The sequence below is a fragment of the Trichechus manatus genome, unplaced genomic scaffold, assembly GCF_000243295.1.
Source record: "Trichechus manatus latirostris isolate Lorelei unplaced genomic scaffold, TriManLat1.0 scaffold00109, whole genome shotgun sequence".
NCBI classification, from domain to species: domain Eukaryota; kingdom Metazoa; phylum Chordata; class Mammalia; order Sirenia; family Trichechidae; genus Trichechus; species Trichechus manatus.
Window position 1 is genome coordinate 8,521,992 of NW_004444045.1, and position 17,340 is coordinate 8,539,331.

Consider the following 17,340-nt stretch of genomic DNA (forward strand, 5'->3'; position numbering starts at 1 on the left):
CCACCACCCAAACCCCTCCTCATAGTCACCCTCAGGCCCTGCTGGGAAATGTCACTGTTGGAGGGACCCTTAGGCTGGGACAGGAAGAGTGGACAGGAAGGAGTTTAACTGGAAGGGGGAGAAAAGGAGGAAGGAGATGAAGACTCCACCCCTTCCCATTGACCCAGAAAGTCAAAGTCCCCTTCCACTCTTCCCTCCATCCTGGCCACTCTGTTCCCCACAAGCCTCTTAAAGATGGAGTAGGTGGAATTTCGGACGTCCAGGGTGCTCTTACTGCCTGTCTTGGTATGGTCACCCACCCATTTCCTGTAAGCCTTGGGGCAAATCTCTCTCTCTCTCTTTGTTGGTAAAATATTTGCCTTTTTAACTATTTTTACATGTACAATTCAGTAACATTAATTACATTTACCATATTGTGCCACCATTACCATTAACCTGTCCACTTTCAATAGCTTTCCATCACCCTAAACAGAAACTCAGTGCTGCTTAAGCAGTAACTCCCCATTCCCTTCCTCCCAGCCCTTGGTAACCACTAATCAACTTCTGTCTCTATGCACTTGCCTATTCTAGGTATTTCATGCACTTGCCTATTCTAAATATTTTGTATAAGTGGGTTCATCTAATATTTGTCCTTTTGTGTCTGACTTATTTCACTCAGCATAATGTTTTCAAGGTTCATCCATGTTGAAGCATGTATCAGAAGTTCATTTCTCTTTATGGTTGAGTAATATTCCATTGTGTGTATGTACCACATTTTGTGTATCCATTCATCTGTTGGTGAACACTTGGGTTGTTTCCATCTTGTGGCTATTGTGAACAGTGCTGATAGGAACATTCGTGTACAAGTATCTGTTTGAGTCCGTGCTTTCAAGTCTTTTGGGAATATACCTAGGAGTGGAATTGCTGGATGGGGCAGATCTCTTTTTGGTAGCTCCTCTCATGCTGGTGCCCACTCTCTTCCCTCTACCTTCTAGTTCAGCCCAGAGGCTGCCCACTGGAGAGGAGGCCCGAGGCTTGAACCTCTGGTTTCCCAGGCCAGTTCTCCAGTAAAAGCAGAGATAAGAAGGGAAGCCCTGCGCCTCTGCTCAGGGCAGGCAAGAGCTTGGCCTGAGAGACTCATTAAAGCTTTTTAATAAGCAATTAACTAGAGGGATGAGCCCTTTGGCCTTCTGGAACTCCCCTCCTCCCAGTGGGGAGTCTGACGGAGAAAGGCTGAGTGGGTGGGCTGAGATGCTTAGTCTGCTTGAGGCCTCTTTCCTCCTACCCTAAATACAAACGAATAAATAAACAGAACTCTGAGGGAGCAGAGGCAAAGGCTAGGGCCTGGGCTTCCCCCAGGCCTAGGGCTTTACTAGCTTTCTGCCAAGGCTGTAGACAGGCTTAGGGAGGCAAGGATAGGATGCAGCCCTCTAAGTTGGGGGCTTTTGAGGGGTGGGGGTCATCACCTTCCAGTGAGGCTCTCAGCTCAAATGAGAGAGTATGGAGACGCCAAGGAAGGGCAGCTCCTCCCACCTGCCCCTAGACCTGCTGGGCTTCCTGTCCCATCTGAAGCCAGAGCCCTGACCCAGTTCAGGCTGTCTTCCCACCACGATCCTCAAGGGATCCATCTTCTCCCCTATCCAAGGACAGAGCTGTGGAGGGCATAATGGGGCCACTGTAAGGTGTACCCTGTGGTTCCAAGGTGGAAAGGGGGGCATCACAACTTCACTCCCTGCTCAGCCCACCTGCACACTGAGCCCCAAGTCAGATCCAGATCGTGGGGAAACTCAGGGCAGGTGAACTGTTTGACTTGAGGGTAATGGGCTGACAAGTCTGCCTGGACCATTCCCTGGCTCCCCCCTACAATCTCCTGGAGCAAAAGGTGGGGCTGTGCATTGCACAACTCCAGGGGGAGCCACTTACATGGAATGCAGCGTGGCTCTAGTGAAGAAACTGGCTCCTCACTCCATCTGCACTCTCCAGCCTCTAACAGCACCTTCTCAAGTCTGTGTTCTCCCTGTCCCTTCAGGCTCTTGAGCAACAACAAGATCACAGGGCTCCGGAATGGATCCTTCTTGGGACTCTCCCTGCTGGAGAAGTTGTAAGTACTTGGGCAAGGTGGGGTGGGTGAGGTGGAGGTCGGGAGATTGTGTGATGGGTAAGAGGTCAATCCAGGAAGGATGAGGAACACTGGTTGCTGAGGGACCCCACACACCCAGAGCTGCTGGCTATGTGGGGCCCAGAGTCAGACCCACTGGGACCCTGTCCAGAACTTGACCCCAGGTAAAGGGCAGAGAGGGCTGGTCTGGGAGAGAGAGACCTACCCCTTCACCAGCTAGAGCAGAGAGAGGTAGGGAAACCTCGCTGGTCTAGGCTGGGATGGGGATAACGGAAACTCATTAACGCTCTTTAATGAGCAATTAGCTGGCCTAAAGCAGCCTCCTCCTTCCAGCTGGGGGCCAGCATAAAAGGGAGATGTGTAAGGCTGAGAAGGGAAGCTTAGTGTGAAGGAGGCCTCGTCCTCCTTCCCTAAAAAACAAATCAACAAACAAAGCCCCAGGGGGGCAGAGCCCTGGCCTGAGGGTGGGGAAAGGAATCAAGTCCAAGTCTTCCCTCAACCAAGTCTCAGCAGCAGCATCCTTCAGGCTGCCCTGAAGACCTCGGGACAGGCTGGCATTGGACATAAGAGTGCTAGCGTCTGACTGGCCTGCAGGTGTCGCCTCCTTGGGGTTGGGGAGCCCTGAGGGCTAGTTGAGGCCAGCGTGTGGAAGGGTGAGTGAGGAGGAACTAGTGGTGGTAAATTGCTGGGAAATGAAAGGAACACAGAAGCCCCAGCCTCTCAGCCACACTCAAGAGGGTCACATTCACAGGAGGGCTTGTGGAGAGGTGGGACACGCACTGGGCTGGAGACTTGAACCAACCTGTCTCTGAATTCCCTGCTCAGTCGGGGTTCCAGGAACCACAGCCTATACAATAGCTTTGAGTCCTCTTCCCCTCCACAGAAGAGGCCTGGGCCTCATATCTCTCTGGAGACTGATTCTTGCTTTCTCCCCCGCCTGCAACTGCCTCTCCCTTTTCTGCTGACATCCTGCTAAGCTTTCCCAGTTCCTCCAACAGGGCCTCTGCCCTCCTCTGGTACCATTTTGCCCAGAAGGTTTAGTTCAGTGCAACGGGGATACAAATGAATAAGGTGTGAAGGCTGCTCTCAAAAGAGCCAGAGATTCGCGTCCTGTGAAGACCAAATAGCCTTGAAACAGCCACAGACAATGCCATATATAGATTAGAACTCAGTAGGTTGGGAAGTTCAAAGGCTGGAGTGTTCAAGAATGCAAGAGATGCAATGTCTGCGTACCATGGTGTTTCAATCTTTAACCATCTCTACAACCTCATGAGATGACCTCTGTTACACCCATTTAACAGTGGAAGGAAAATCTTCTCACCCAACACCTCCAAGGCTGTGATTGAAGCTTGATGGCCTAACTGGGTTAGCTGGGTGGGTAGGGCAGAAAGGCAGAGCAGGCCTGTCTATCTGGGGCGTGTTGGGCTGGGAGAGGGCTGGAACGTTGATAATGGTGGATGTACACAGCTCTGTGACCAGCTCCCTCCGACCGTCTGCTCTGAAGCTCCAAAATCAGGGTGGTCCTGAATAAAGAGAATGACTGCCACCAAGCTGCTATTTAAAAGCCCCTCGCATGCCAAGAAATAGTGAGGGTTTTGTTTTGTGTGTGTGTGTGTGATGAAAATATACACAACAATTCAACAATTTCTACATGTATAATTCAGTGACTTCGATTACATTCTTCAAGTTGTACAGCCATTCTCACTATCTTTTTCCAGATTATCCTACCACCATTAACATAAAGAAATAGGGAGGTTTTTTATCCTCCCGCAAGCAGTTAAGCTTTCAGAGCTCTGATCCCAGCACTCAGCCCAGGCTTGGTCTTAGAGGCCGAGTCGCAGGAAAGCAGACACTCCTTCCAGGGATCTTTCAGAGGAATACAAACTGCAGCTGCCTCTCCAGCCCTTTGCCCTGCCCCTAGGACCAGTCACTGCCTGCAATTGCTCTTCCTTCTTAGCACCTGCAGGCGGTGACCAGCTGCCCTGAGCCTCTCGTGGCCTGACCAACATCTTCCCGTCTTCACCCTCTTGCTTCCATCGGTCAAAGACCACTGGTTCTGCCCCCTTCTCCTTCTCCTTCTCCTTCAGAGGATACATTTTCTGATGAAGATGAAAAGATGGCTTTTCCTTTCCCAGCCTTGCAAACATCCTGAATCGGCCCCTCTCCCTAGTCACCACACAGCGGGTGCATTCAAAGCATGGGAAGCGATCAGAGAAAACTGGGAGAATAATCAGAGAGTGAAATGGTAGACAGGAGTCTCTGGGTGGTGCAAACGGCTAACGAGCCAGGCTGCTAACCAAAAGGTCCACCTAGATGTGCCTCAGAAGAAAGGCCTGGTGAGCTACTTCCAAAAAAATCATCCACTGAAACCCTGTGGAGCTGGAAATGGTACAGCCAGAGCAGAATGAATGAGAATGATGACACCTTGTGAAAAATGTAATCAATATCACTGAACGAACAATTTGTGTGGAAATTGTTAAATGGGACCCTAATTTGCTGTGTAAACTTTCACCTTAAACACAATAAAATATTATTTAAAAAACAAAACAAAACCCTATGGAGCACAGTTCTACTCTGACATGCATGGGGTTGCCATGAGTCAGAGTCGATTCAATGGCAACTGGCTTCATGGGAGACAAGATCTGACTAAATGCTGAGTCAGTGATGTGGGAGGACCTCTGTGCGTGAGAAAGAGCTTTGGAATGAAAATTAAAATCCTCAGTTTGAGCCCCTGTTCTGTTATGAATTGTTCCATTCATTCATTCTATATTCATTGGCCTCCTCTACATGCAAAGTCGTTCCAGGCACTGGGTATGCAGGAGTGAAAAAGTGAGAAGGAGTGAAAGAGACCCAGTGCCTGAGCACATGGAACTTACCCTCTCCTGATGGGACTCAGAAAATAGCAAATAAATATGTAATGTGTGAGGAGATGGCAAGGGCTGTAAAGAAAAATAAAGTAGGGCCAGGGGGCAGACAGAAAGTGATGGGGTCTGGTTCATGCAATGAGGTCAAAGAAGGCCTCGCTGATAAGGTGACTGACTAGGTTCGTTTTGTGGGGCTGCCCTAAATTGGGTGGCTTAAAACAACAAAAAATGTATTCTCTCAGGGTTCTGGAAGCTAGAAGTCTGTCAGAATTCAGGGCCACATGAATGCTCTTGGGGAAGATCCTTCCTTGTCTCTTCCAGCTTCTGGTGGCCCTGGGCATTCCTGGGTTGGTGGCAGCATCCCTCCCATCTCTGCCTCTGTCGTCACATGGCCGTCTCCCTCTGTACTGTCTGTCTTCTCAGAGTCACATTGGATTAGAAGCCACCCTACTACAGTATAGTCCCGTGTTAACTGATTACATCTGCGATGACTCTATTTCCAAACAAGGCCCCATTCACAGGCACCAGGGGAAGAACGTCAACATATCTTTTGGGGGGATGCAACTCAACCCATGACAGTGACAGAACCAGAGACCTGAAGGAAGGGACGGAGAGAGCCAGGTGGCTCCCAGATGGCAGCGAGAACAGCAGGTGCAAAGGCCCTTGGGTCCAGAGCATGCCTGGCGAGTTTGAGGAGCAGAAGGGCAGAGTCGCAGGGTGGGGAGAGGTAGGATGAAGTCAGAGCAATGCAGGGGCGGGCGCCAGGTTTGGGGCCTCAGTCTCCTCTGTAAAAAGAAGGAGGTGAATTGGGTGATTTGTAAGGTGCCTTCAGATTTAAAATTCTATGATCCTTTGGTGTGCGATACCCACAAGTGCTCTGTGGGAAGGAAAAGATCAAAGAACCAGAATGATGGGGACAGACTTCACAGAGCTGAGGAGACCTGCTAGGCGGAGGGGTGGGCTGTGCTCAGCAGAAACCCACCAGCTTCCCAAGGATGGTGCCTGTGCAGGGAGGAGCTGGAGGAACCCAGGGTCTCCAACCTGGCTGATCACCACTATCCCAGGGGTGGAGAGAGGGCTTTGAAATAGTACAGCTCCTGAGCCACGCTCCTGGAGCTTCTCATTCATCAAACTGGATGGGGCCTGGGAATTTTCTACAAGGTATTCAGGCAATTCTCATGCTTATCCAGGGTTGGGAACCAGTGGACCAGATGACCCCTAGACTGTGGGCCTATTCATTACAAGTAAGATGCTGTGGCCTGGCATGTCGTTGGTCCTCCGGAAACACTGATCTCTCTGTCCTGTCAGGCTCAGATGTCTACACTTGGGCAGCTGAGGCCATGGCAACTTAACATCCCACCGTCTATAAGCAGTAAGTCCTGTGGGAGGGATGGGGCCTAGTCTAATAAATGAACCAGTAGGTCTGCGAGGCTCCAGGAAACCACGCGCATTGCTTTCTTGTGCTGAGAGCCCCGCTGGCCTTTTTAGAATGGGTAGAGTGCGAACATGTGTATGGAGGGGTCACCTTACCGGTCAAGAGTGGGAAGTGGGCCTGCATGGTCCCCATTTTGTGATGGACAACCCTGAGGTGGGAGGGAGGACCGGTAGGCTGGTGGACACGCACTTCCGCCAGGGCATGGTATGGGGAAGGGGAGGGGATTCACAGCAGATGCCCAATGGGAAAGTGTCTGAGATGGGCTCATGGGAGGACTGATGCTCCAGAGAGGCTGGGTTGGGGGCCAAGAACACACTTTGTGGGGCTGGGTCAGCCAGGCAGGTGGGCTAGAATAGCTGAAACGGGTCTGAGCAGGGGCAGCTCATGGCCAGCCCGGGGAGTGCACAGCAGGGCCTGGACGTTGTGAGGCAGTGCCTCTGAGCCCTCCTCTCTGTAACCCGCTATCCTCAGCCTGGCACAGCCTGCTCGCTGCCCAGGGGAAAGACTTCCCTCTGGTGGAGGGGTGTGATGAGAAAGCTCAGACTCTGGAGTAAAAAGAGGCCTGGCATTGAATGCTGTCTTTGCCATTGACCTTCTGAGTGCCTTGCCAAACCTCAGGATTCTCACCTGGAAAATGAGGGTGAGTCTGGCCAGGTTGTTACCGGGATAAATGCCTTCATCGACACAGAGCACTGGGGACAGCATGGATTTTCAGTAAATGGCAGTAGTCCCCTTCCCCTCTGAAGACTTCCAAGTTCCAGGATGTTAACCTGGCCGCCCCTTGTTTGCACGGGGTTTGCCCCGAGTTGCCTCAAGGTGGGCAGGCAGTTTTCAGTTGAAATGTTATGCGCTGACAATGCTCCTGAGGGCTCATGGCTCCAGGCCTCCGTACCCTTGCTCACGTCTCTGTCCAGATCTCCCACCACACACATACAGTGTGGAGCCACCAGAAGACTTTTGCAAGGCTCCAAGGACCTCCCTCCCCCAGACTGGGGTCGAGCTGGCACTAGGGCAGGCAGCCCCTAGCAGAGGCCAAGGGCGCCTCACTGAGCTTGCATGCGAGTGTGTGGATCTGGGTGGACACAAGCCCCCAGAGGCCTGTGGGACAGCTGGAGGAAAAGGCCTGGGGAGGGGAGCCTGGTCAGCCCCAGGATGATTTGTCATTGCCTAATGAGATTAATGAGCCCCAGGGGCTGGTATGCAGCGGGTACCGGGCACTCATTAGAAGCAGATGCTCTTAGGAATGATGGCAAGTAGGGGCCCGGGGGTGGAGTGCGGCTCATGGGCCAGGTGGTTTTCATTAATCTGTGGGCGGGGCCAAGGGTACGGCCGCCTGCTCGTCCCTCCTTGCCTTCCCATCCGACATGCAGGAGGAATGTGGCAGAGAAGCTGCCACAGGCTCTGCGCAGCTGAGGGCGCGGGAGGGGAGGCTGGTATGTGCAGGCACAGCCTTCTCGTTTGCTGCTGTAGCCCTTGTGCCTGGCACAGTGCAGGTGCTCAATAAATACCTGTTGGATGATATCAGAGATGGGAGGGCATGCAGGGTGGGGAGGGAGGCTGGGACCACCTTAGGTTTCCTCCCCACCACCAGAACCTCTCCCCCTCCTCCCCCAAGATCATCTCTATACCTGCGGTGGTGTTCTGGCCCAGTTCTCAGCCAGCCCCCACTTTCTAATGAACCCTGGAAGTCCCATAGGGCCCAGGGAAACTGCTCTGTGGCCTGAGAACCTATAATTTGGTTTTTCAAACCCACAAGCAGGGAGGTCTGTGGGGGCCAGAGGGAGCCAACTTTGTGTCGCCCCACCCTGTCAGAACATGGTACACACTCACATACATACGAACTCTCTCACTCATACACGCACAAATTCCCTCCCTCGCAGACACACAAACGCACACACAAATTCTCTCACACAGACACAAACTCACACACATTCTTACACACACTCACACATACAAACTCTTACACACACACACTGGCATATACTATCTTACACGCTCCTATGTTCACTTTTTTTTAAACAGCTTTGTTGAGGTATAATTTTCATGCTGTAAGGTTCACCAGTTTAAAGCATACAATTCAATGGTTTTTAGTAAATTTACCGAGTTGTGCAACCATCACCATAATCTAATTTTAGAACATTTCATTTTTATCATCCCAAAAAGAAAGCTTGCATCATCAGCAGTCACTCCGCATTCATCCCCCATCCCTGTGTCCCACTCCCCAGCAACCACTAGTCTACTTTCTGTCTCTGTGGATTGGCCTCTTCTAGACATTTCATATAAATGATATCATGCAACATGTAGTCTTCTGTAACTGGATTCTTTCACTTAGCATAATGTTTTTGAGGTTCATCCATGTGGTAGCATATTTCAGCACTATATTCCCTTTTATGGCCAAATAATATCCCATTGTATGAATGTAACACATTTTGCTTATCCATTCATCAGTTGATGGACATTTGGGTTGTTTCTACTTTGTAGCTATTATAAATAATGCCGCTGTGAACATTCATGTACAGGTTCTGGTGTGGGCATATGTTCTTTCTCTTAGATATATACCTAGGAGTGGAATTTCTGGGTCACATTTTTATCATCCCCAAAAGAGAGCTTGAATCATTAGCAGTCACTCCCCATTCCTCCCCATTTCTCTTAGATATATGCCTAGTAGTCAAATTGTTTTCCAAAGTGGCTGTACCATTTTACATTCTCACTAGTCAAGTATAAGGGTTCCAGTGTCTCTGCATCCTCGACAACACTTGTTATTGTCTGTCACTTTTATTGTCTCGTGGTTTTGATTTGCATTTTCCAAATGATGTTGAGCATCTTTGCATGTGCTTATGAACCATTCCTATATCTTCTTTGGAGAAGGGTCTACTCAAATTCTTTGTCCATTTTTAAACTGAGTTTTTTGTCTTTTTATTATTGAGTTGTAAGAGTTCTTCATATACTCTGGATAACCCCCATAGGGCTTCCAAGGAGCAGCTGGTGGATTCCAACTGCCGACCTTTTGGTTAGCAGCTGAACTCTTAACCACTGAGTCACCAGGGCTCCATACTCCGGATCAAGTCCCTTATATCCTTGAGATCCCTACGGAGCAGTTCTACTTTGTCCTGTAGGGTCACTATGAGTCAGAATCAACTCAACGGCAATGGGTTTGGTTATTTTTGGTTATCCAGAGTATACGAAGAACACTTACAACTCAATAATAAAAAGACAAATAACTCAGTTAAAAGATGGACAAAAATTTGAGTAGACACTTCTCCAAAGAAGATATAGGAATGGTTCATAAGCACATGAAAAGATGCTCAACATCATTCGGGAAATGCAAATCAAAACCACAATGAGACAATAACAGTGACAGACAATATGGAAGTCCCTTATCAGATATATGATTTGCAGATACTTTCTCCCATTCTTTGGGTTGTCTTTTTACTTTCATGGTGGTTTTCTTCGAAGTACAAATGTTTTAAATTTTGTTAAGTCCAATTTGTTGATCTCCTTTACTGCTTATGTTCACACACTCAGCTTCTTGAGTTTGTTCTCCCAAAAAGGACATAGGGCATCACAGTAAAAAAAGCAAGCACTTTGCTCCCAGGAACTCCCACTACCTGCTGATTTCTGGCTTAGGGGGTCCATCCCCTCCATATTGTCATGGAGACAGGGAGGAGGTGTGGCCAGAGCCAAGGAAGCCCAGTCTGACTGGTTACGGGAGGCTCCACCAACACACTACACTTTCCCAGGTTCCAAGAACAGGGCTCTGTAGAAGCAGATGGAGAGTCCACATTCATAGAAATATCTGTGTGTCCTTGGACAAGCTCCTTTAGCCCACCTGACCTCACCTAAGAAACTGAAGGATCAGAGTAGAAAATCCAGAGCAGAGATTCTTAACCCAGGGTCCATGAACCTTCTGAAATCATATGCAAAATGTTGGGTGTGGTGCGTTTTTTCTGGGATGAACGTCCATAGCCTTCATCAGATTTTCAGAGGGATGTGCTAAGCAAGAAAGCTTCAGAACCATCTATCTGTAAGGGCCTTCCGCTTCCAAACAATATCCAAATTCTATGGCAACATTTCCTCCTGTCCCTAAGGAAGGTGCAGCCAAGAGCTGCTTTCCTTACCAAGAGGGACCAGGAGGCATCAGCTGCCCGAGGTCCAGACGCCATTGGGCTGTCAGAGCTCAGCCCGGAGAGCAGTCTCCTCAGGAGATAGGGCAGCTGTCTCAGGAGATGTCAGCTGCCTCAGGAGACGACTCAGCTCTGGCTGGTTCCAGTCAAGCAGGCCAGCTCCTCGGAACAGGGTGACACACAGGGGCTGCCTTGGTCACCTCCAAAGCCATTCTGGGTGTGAGGCAAAATGGAAACAATGCCAGTACTTGGTGGAAGCTCCCCTCTCAGAGAGGCCCCAGCATGGCTCTGGGCTGCAGGAAATGGAGGGCAGGAAGAGGGGCTGGAGCCTGAGCCGCCGCCTTGCTCCCATCTGCAAAGCATCAGTGGGGCAGGCGGGTGGGGGTTCGTGAGGGGGGACGGGAGGAAATGAGAATAAACACAAGTGAGCGGAGAGGGAAGGGGCGGGGGGCTGTGGCCTCAGCCCCTTGGCAGCCCATGAAGGGAAGTGACACAATAAGGGATGTGTTTCCCTCTGCCCGTCCCCCGCATGGCGGTGGGAGGCAGAGCCCTGAGAATGGCCAGACCCCAACAGGGGCCAGGGGGCACATGTAGAACAGCACAGGGGAGGGGCAGTGAGGCCCGGGGTCTGGGCAGCCAAGGGGAGGTGACGGGCAGAAAGGGTACACGTCCCATGTCCTGTCTGCACTCTGCATGTAGTGAGTGTGCTTTTGGGGTCTGCGTCCTTGCAGGTTCCCTGCGTGTGCCCAGTGTGCCTGGATGTGACGCCATCCCTCCTCTAGGAAGCTGGCCCCTCCTGGTCACTTTCCCTTCCTACTCAAGGGGACTCAGGGGTAGTAGGGAGACTGAGTCCTTGGTATGAGAAGGAGCTGAGGTGTGAGGACCCCTGGCCATGGGCAGGGCTGAGCACTGTTTTCTCAATTTCTCTCTCTCTCTGGGTGTTTATGTCCCCTGACTGGGAATGTACGGAAAACAGGCCCCCTGGTGGGACAGCACCTCCCCATCCTGGACACCCACTTCCTCTCCCCACAGCAGGGAGCCAGCTTGCTCTGTTAACCCCCTCCTGCCTGTAATGCAGAGATGTCCCTGAGGCTTTGCCAGGCAGAGCCGAAAGCCTCCTCCCTTAGTCTGGGCTGGGGCGGTGGGGAGAGCCTTGGCCCCAGATATGTCTGTCAATCTCCTGTCTTGCTATCACAGGCCCCAGGTCCTTTTGACATGTTCATTATTCCAAGAATCCCCCACCCTGCTGCTTCATAATCTCCTGGGTGCTTGGGTGGGAGCAGGGAGGACATGAGAACACAGGGAGGAAGCAGGTGGCTGCAGGCTCCATCCAGGGTCCCAGGAGAGGGAATCTGGGCTGAGCAGGGAGGCTTCCTGGTAAATTGTACCTGCAGGCCCTCAGCCCATTTTGGTTTGGCCCAGGAAAGACCTAGGTTGCCCTTGAGTACGCAGGTGGGTGAGTGACCCCTGGTCTTCTAGGCACCTCTCCCCCTAGCTGTGTCCAGCACAGAGGATGAGGGTGGGGAAGAAGGCCAGTGGGCCAGCATTCAGTCCTCGGAGGTCCCTTCTGCGTCAACACCTGGAAGGAGGGCTGCCACTCAGGTGTTGGACTGGGGCCAAGTAGGTCCCCAGTGGGCGGAGCTGTCCCTTCAGCACTGCCCCTGCCAGAGGCTTCACCGTGGCAGCATGGTTGAGTTTGAGCCACCAGGCTGAGGGACAAGAGCTGACTCCTCAGGGTGGGTGGAGCCTGGCATCTGGAGCCCTGAGAGGACTACAAGCCATTTTCCGTCTTGTCCTGTGACCTGCTGAGCCCTGGTGGTGCAGTGGTTAAGAGCTCGGCTGCTAATCAAAAGGTTGACAGTTCAAATCCACCAGCCACTCCTTGAAAACTCTATAGGGCAGTTCTACTCTGTCCTATAGGGTCCCTATGAGTCAGAATCAACTCGATGGCCATGGGTGACCTGCTTGAGCTCACCCCAGAGGCTGTGCTTCCTCTCCACCTTCCCTCAGCACTGTGGGCCCCTATGAGACCCTGGGGAGAAGGCAGGGCTGATGATATTGAACAAGCCTGCACCCTCCCTGGGCCCAGCATCTTCATCTGAAAAATGAGGAGGCTGGACCAGATGACTTGCAATCCTTTCCAGGAGTCAGGGACTCAGGTCAGAGTCCACTTGGTCACCTACCTGCCGCATGACCTATGTTCTTACCTGTCAAATGGAGAGATATGCAGGGATCAAATAGCTGTAAAAATACCTCCCTGCGGCCAGACTCATTAAGAGTTTACCTTTGAATAGCAATTTACAAAAAACTGTAACACCTGTTTTCCACATGATTCTCACAGCAATCCTGTGAGATACTCAGGGCAGCTCAGAGGGGAGTGATGTGGGAAACTAAGGCCTCCTGACTCCTAGTTCAGTGCTCGCTCCATTCCTTGTTTCCACCATGTTCTGCTTCCTCATCCAAAGCCCGTCCAATCCCATCTCTTGGCTTCTACATCCTCTCTGTCTTCTGACCAGTGCCCCTTGATGGTAGTCAGGGAGGCTGAGGAGACCTGTCTGAGGAGTTGTTATGGTCGTTAGCTACCGTCGAGGCGATTTCAACTTGTGGCAACCCCATGTGTTAGAGTAGCACTGCTCCATAGGGTTTTCTTGGCTGTAATCTTTACAGAAGCAGATTGTCAGTCCTTTTCTTCCGCAGGGCCACTGGGTGGTTTTGAACTGGCTACCTTTAGGTTAGCAATTGAACGCAAACCATTTTTGCCACCTAGGGACACTATTGTCTGAGGGGAGGGTTCCTTAATCCAACCTCCCCAACCAACGCTGAGAAAAGCAGAGATTTAGAAGGAAATAAAGTTTTCCAGGCCTAAAGAAACTCAACAGTCTGGTGACAGTAAGAATACCAGCCTTAGGGGAGCAGCGTGGCCTCAGAGAGGCAGAGATGTGAGGGTCTCTCCACTTGCCTCCCACAGGGACCTGAGGAACAATGTCATCAGCACGGTGCAGCCCGGTGCCTTCCTGGGCCTTGGGGAGCTAAAGCGCTTGTGAGTGGCATGTCCTACCCCCAACCCCTCAGCCCCTCCTCCTATCCCTGGAGAAAGTTCCATAAATCCCATAGCAACCACCCCTTCCACCATCCCTTCTCCACAACCCTACCCACAGCTCTCCTTTGCTCCCACACAGGGTGTTTGCTGGGATCAAACAGGTGGACATTTCAAGCTCAGATATGGCCCTGGCTCCAACCCTTATCTTTTTTATCCCTCTCTCTCCACACAAGCCCCAGCCATACGTGTGTCCTTCACACAAGCAGACCCATGTGCCACCATGTGGCCGACTAGCTGAGGTTGTGTGTGTCTCTCTAGAGATCTTTCCAACAACCGGATTGGCTGTCTTACTTCCGAGACCTTCCAAGGCCTCCCCAGGCTTCTCCGACTGTAAGTGAGGGGAGAAGGCTTACCCCAAAGGAAGGCTCGGGAGGTCCCTCCTCCACCCCTTCCCTTCTCTGACCTAAGACCCTGTCTCTCTGTTCCTGGCCCCCCTGCAGAAACATATCTGGGAATATCTTCTCCAGTCTGCAGCCTGGGGTCTTTGATGAGTTGCCGGCCCTTAAGGTTGTGTGAGTATCTTTTCCCAGCCCACGGACTCAGACCCTGGCTCCCTTCCTCTGCCCAGGAGAGAGACATGTAAGCACTGGGGCCCCCATGGCCAGCCTTAGGAGTAGGTCCAACATACAAGGCCTGAAACTGCACCATATTCAACTTCCCATGATCACCCAGCAGCTGGGGGCTGCACACATACCCAGGTTTGCCCTCTCCGGCCCTGTGCAGCCTCATCCGCTTCCTGCAGCCCAGTCCCTATCCCATGAGCCCACATTCCCTCTGCTCTGCTCCATGACCCCTCTGCAGGGACTTTGGCACCGAGTTCCTGACCTGCGACTGCCACCTGCACTGGCTGCTGTCCTGGGCCCGGAATCACTCCCTGCAGCTCTCAGAGCGCACACTCTGTTCCTACCCCAGTGCCCTGCACGCCCAGGCCCTGGGCGGCCTCCAGGAGGCCCAGCTCCGCTGCGGTGAGCAGTTCCTCCCTTCCACCTGCTGGGGACCCTGACTGCCCCCTCGGGCCCAATATGATGGCCAGGACTCCCACTCATCAGCCCCACCCCTCCCTCAAACCCACAGCCCGACCTGCCCAAGATGGTCTCGGCTTTAAGTGTTACTGGGCGGTGGGCTCATTCTCCAGGGCAGCCTCTTCCCCTCAGCTCTCACTGGACCTCCGGCAGGTTTTCTAAACTTCTTTTGGGGCTGCTGGTTTATGTTTTTATCAGCTCCCACCTGGTGGGGTAACAAGTGTGCTGTGGAAAGCAGCTCTTGTATTTGTCCCCAAACCACCTGCCCCTCTCCTTTGCTCTTATCTCTGGGCCTTCTCTTTACCACTTCTTCTTCCCCAGCTGGTGTGGGCTAGAGACAGCGGGGGCCTGGCCCTGCCCCCCAGGTTGTCACAAACACAGGCAGACACGCAGGCCTCACCGCATGCTGTCTTCTCCACAGAGGGGGCCCTGGAGCTGCACACGCACCACCTGATCCCCTCCTTGCGCCAAGTGGTGTTCCAGGGGGACCGGCTGCCCTTCCAGTGCTCTGCCAGCTACCTGGGCAATGACACCCACATCCACTGGTACCACAACCGGGCCCCTGTGGAGGGCGATGAGCAGGCAGGCGTCCTCCTGGGGGAGAGCCTCATCCATGACTGCACCTTCATCACCAGGTAGAGGCCCTGCTACCCCTTCGCAGACCGCAGCAGGTCGAGGGGTGGCCACAGCGCCCATCACCCGCCCACCAAGAGAGCTACGCCCAGACATGTCCCTGGACATTCGTACATACGTGTATGTGTATGCGTGTTTATGAGAGCCCAGGACTAAGTCGTAAATGGTCTGAATACGGAATAGAAACTAAATGCCTGATAGAAAAAAAAATGATCTGACATTTCTTTAGTGTTTTTACAGTGTGTGTAGTTGGTCTGATCTATGTTACCAGATTTAACCTCTACAATAGACCTTCAAGAGAGGTATTATCTTCATGATGCTGTTATTACCAAAAACAAAAAAACAAACCCATTTCTGTTGAGTTGACCCTACAGGACAGAATAGAACTGCCCCATAGGGTTTCCAAGGAGCAGCTGGTAGATTCAAACCGCCAACCTTTTGGTTAGCAGCCAGACTCTTAACCATTACGCCCCCAGGGTTTCCAGGGTTCCTCCTTAGGTGCCATCGAATCAATTCTGATTCACAGTGACCTCATGTGACAGAGCAGAACTGCCCACAGGGTTTCCTAGGCTGCAGTCTTTACAGGAGCAGATCACTAGGTCTTTCTTCGGCAGAATGGCTAGTAGTTTTGAACCAGCAACCTTTGGGTTAGCAGCTGAGAGCTTAACTGTTGCACCACCAAGGCTCCTTTATATTCATAATAAAGATGGGGAAATCAAAGCTCAGAAAATAGTCTCATAATCAGAAGAAAAGAAGTACGTACTTATATCCCTCTCTCAATTTAACAACAACAAAAAGAACTGGAAGCTGGCGCCCTGCACACCCCAGAGCATGACACTTGTGGGTAGACTGGCCAGGGAGCTGTCAGGGAAGGAGCCGTCAGGGAGGGGGCCGTCAGGGAAGGAGCCGTCAGGGAGGGGGCCGTCAGGGAGGGGGCCGTCAGGGAGGGAGCCGTCAGGGAGGGGGCTGTCAGGGAGGGGGCTGTCAGGGAGGGGGCTGTCAGGGAGGGAGCTGTCAGGGAGTGGGCGGGGCGGGGCCTGCCAGTGCCTCACCGAGCCCACCCCTCCGCCCCGCAGTGAGCTGACCCTGTCCCATATTGGCCTGTGGGCCTCAGGCGAATGGGAGTGCTCCGTGTCCACGGTCCAGGGCAACGCCAGCAAAAAGGTAGAGATTGTGGTGCTGGAGACCTCCGCCTCTTACTGCCCTGCCGAGCGTGTCGCCAACAACCGCGGGGACTTCAGGTTTGGCTCTGCTCTGCAGAAGGCTTCCCTGGAGACCCGGCCCCATCCCCCATCCTGCCCCCAGTGCCCCCACCACCTCCCTCACTATTGCATCTGAGACTACAGTCAAACAGGGTCTCCCATAACCTTTTGTCACTCCCCCACAAGGAGTATAACACTTTAACATCCCTATGACCCTCTCGGCTAAGCGAACAGGCATTATTCTCCCATTGTTCAGCTGAGAATACTGAGGCCCAGAAATTATAAGTGACTTGCCTAAGACCAAAGCTAATAAGTGGCAGAACTTGGACTTGAACTCAGGTCTGAGTCCAGCTCCCATATATCACCAGTGACAGCACTGTCAGAACAAACACATAATTAGAAGTGAAGCCTGGAAATCCCCTTACGGCCAATCCAAGCCCCCTCTCCTGGACCCTTCCCCAAGGTCCTGGGGGATCTGGCATCATACTGCTAAGGGGTGGGGCGGGGGACCTTGCCCTGAGGAGTCTGGGTCATCTGCTCCCTCCCCTCTCTGCCCCTAGGTGGCCTCGAACTCTGGCTGGCATCACAGCCTACCAGTCCTGCCTGCAGTACCCCTTCACCTCAGTGCCCCTGAGCGGGGGTGCTCCAGGCACCCGAGCCTCCCGCCGGTGTGACCGTGCTGGCCGCTGGGAGCCCGGAGACTACTCCCACTGTCTGTACACCAACGACATCACCCGGGTGCTCTACACCTTCGTGCTGGTGAGGCCAGGAGAGGGATGGGGGTGGAGGGTACCCCATCAGCTCTGGTTCAGGGAATCGGGAAGGGAAGAAGCCTACTGATCCCACAGGGCAAGGGGGCCCA

At 52.4% G+C, this 17,340-nt stretch overlaps 1 protein-coding gene across 1 annotated transcript in view; it reads left to right on the forward strand.

Annotated features, from left to right (window-relative positions):
- Positions 1-17,340, forward strand: part of ADGRA2 (adhesion G protein-coupled receptor A2) — a 41,124-nt gene that overhangs the window by 14,758 nt on the left and 9,026 nt on the right. Inside the window, exons 2-9 of the mRNA XM_004383397.1 lie at positions 2,009-2,080; positions 13,490-13,561; positions 13,880-13,951; positions 14,062-14,133; positions 14,423-14,586; positions 15,065-15,278; positions 16,353-16,517; positions 17,039-17,237. Of these exons, the coding sequence (XP_004383454.1) occupies positions 2,009-2,080; positions 13,490-13,561; positions 13,880-13,951; positions 14,062-14,133; positions 14,423-14,586; positions 15,065-15,278; positions 16,353-16,517; positions 17,039-17,237 (1,030 nt within the window). The remainder of the gene's footprint in view (positions 1-2,008; positions 2,081-13,489; positions 13,562-13,879; positions 13,952-14,061; positions 14,134-14,422; positions 14,587-15,064; positions 15,279-16,352; positions 16,518-17,038; positions 17,238-17,340) is intronic.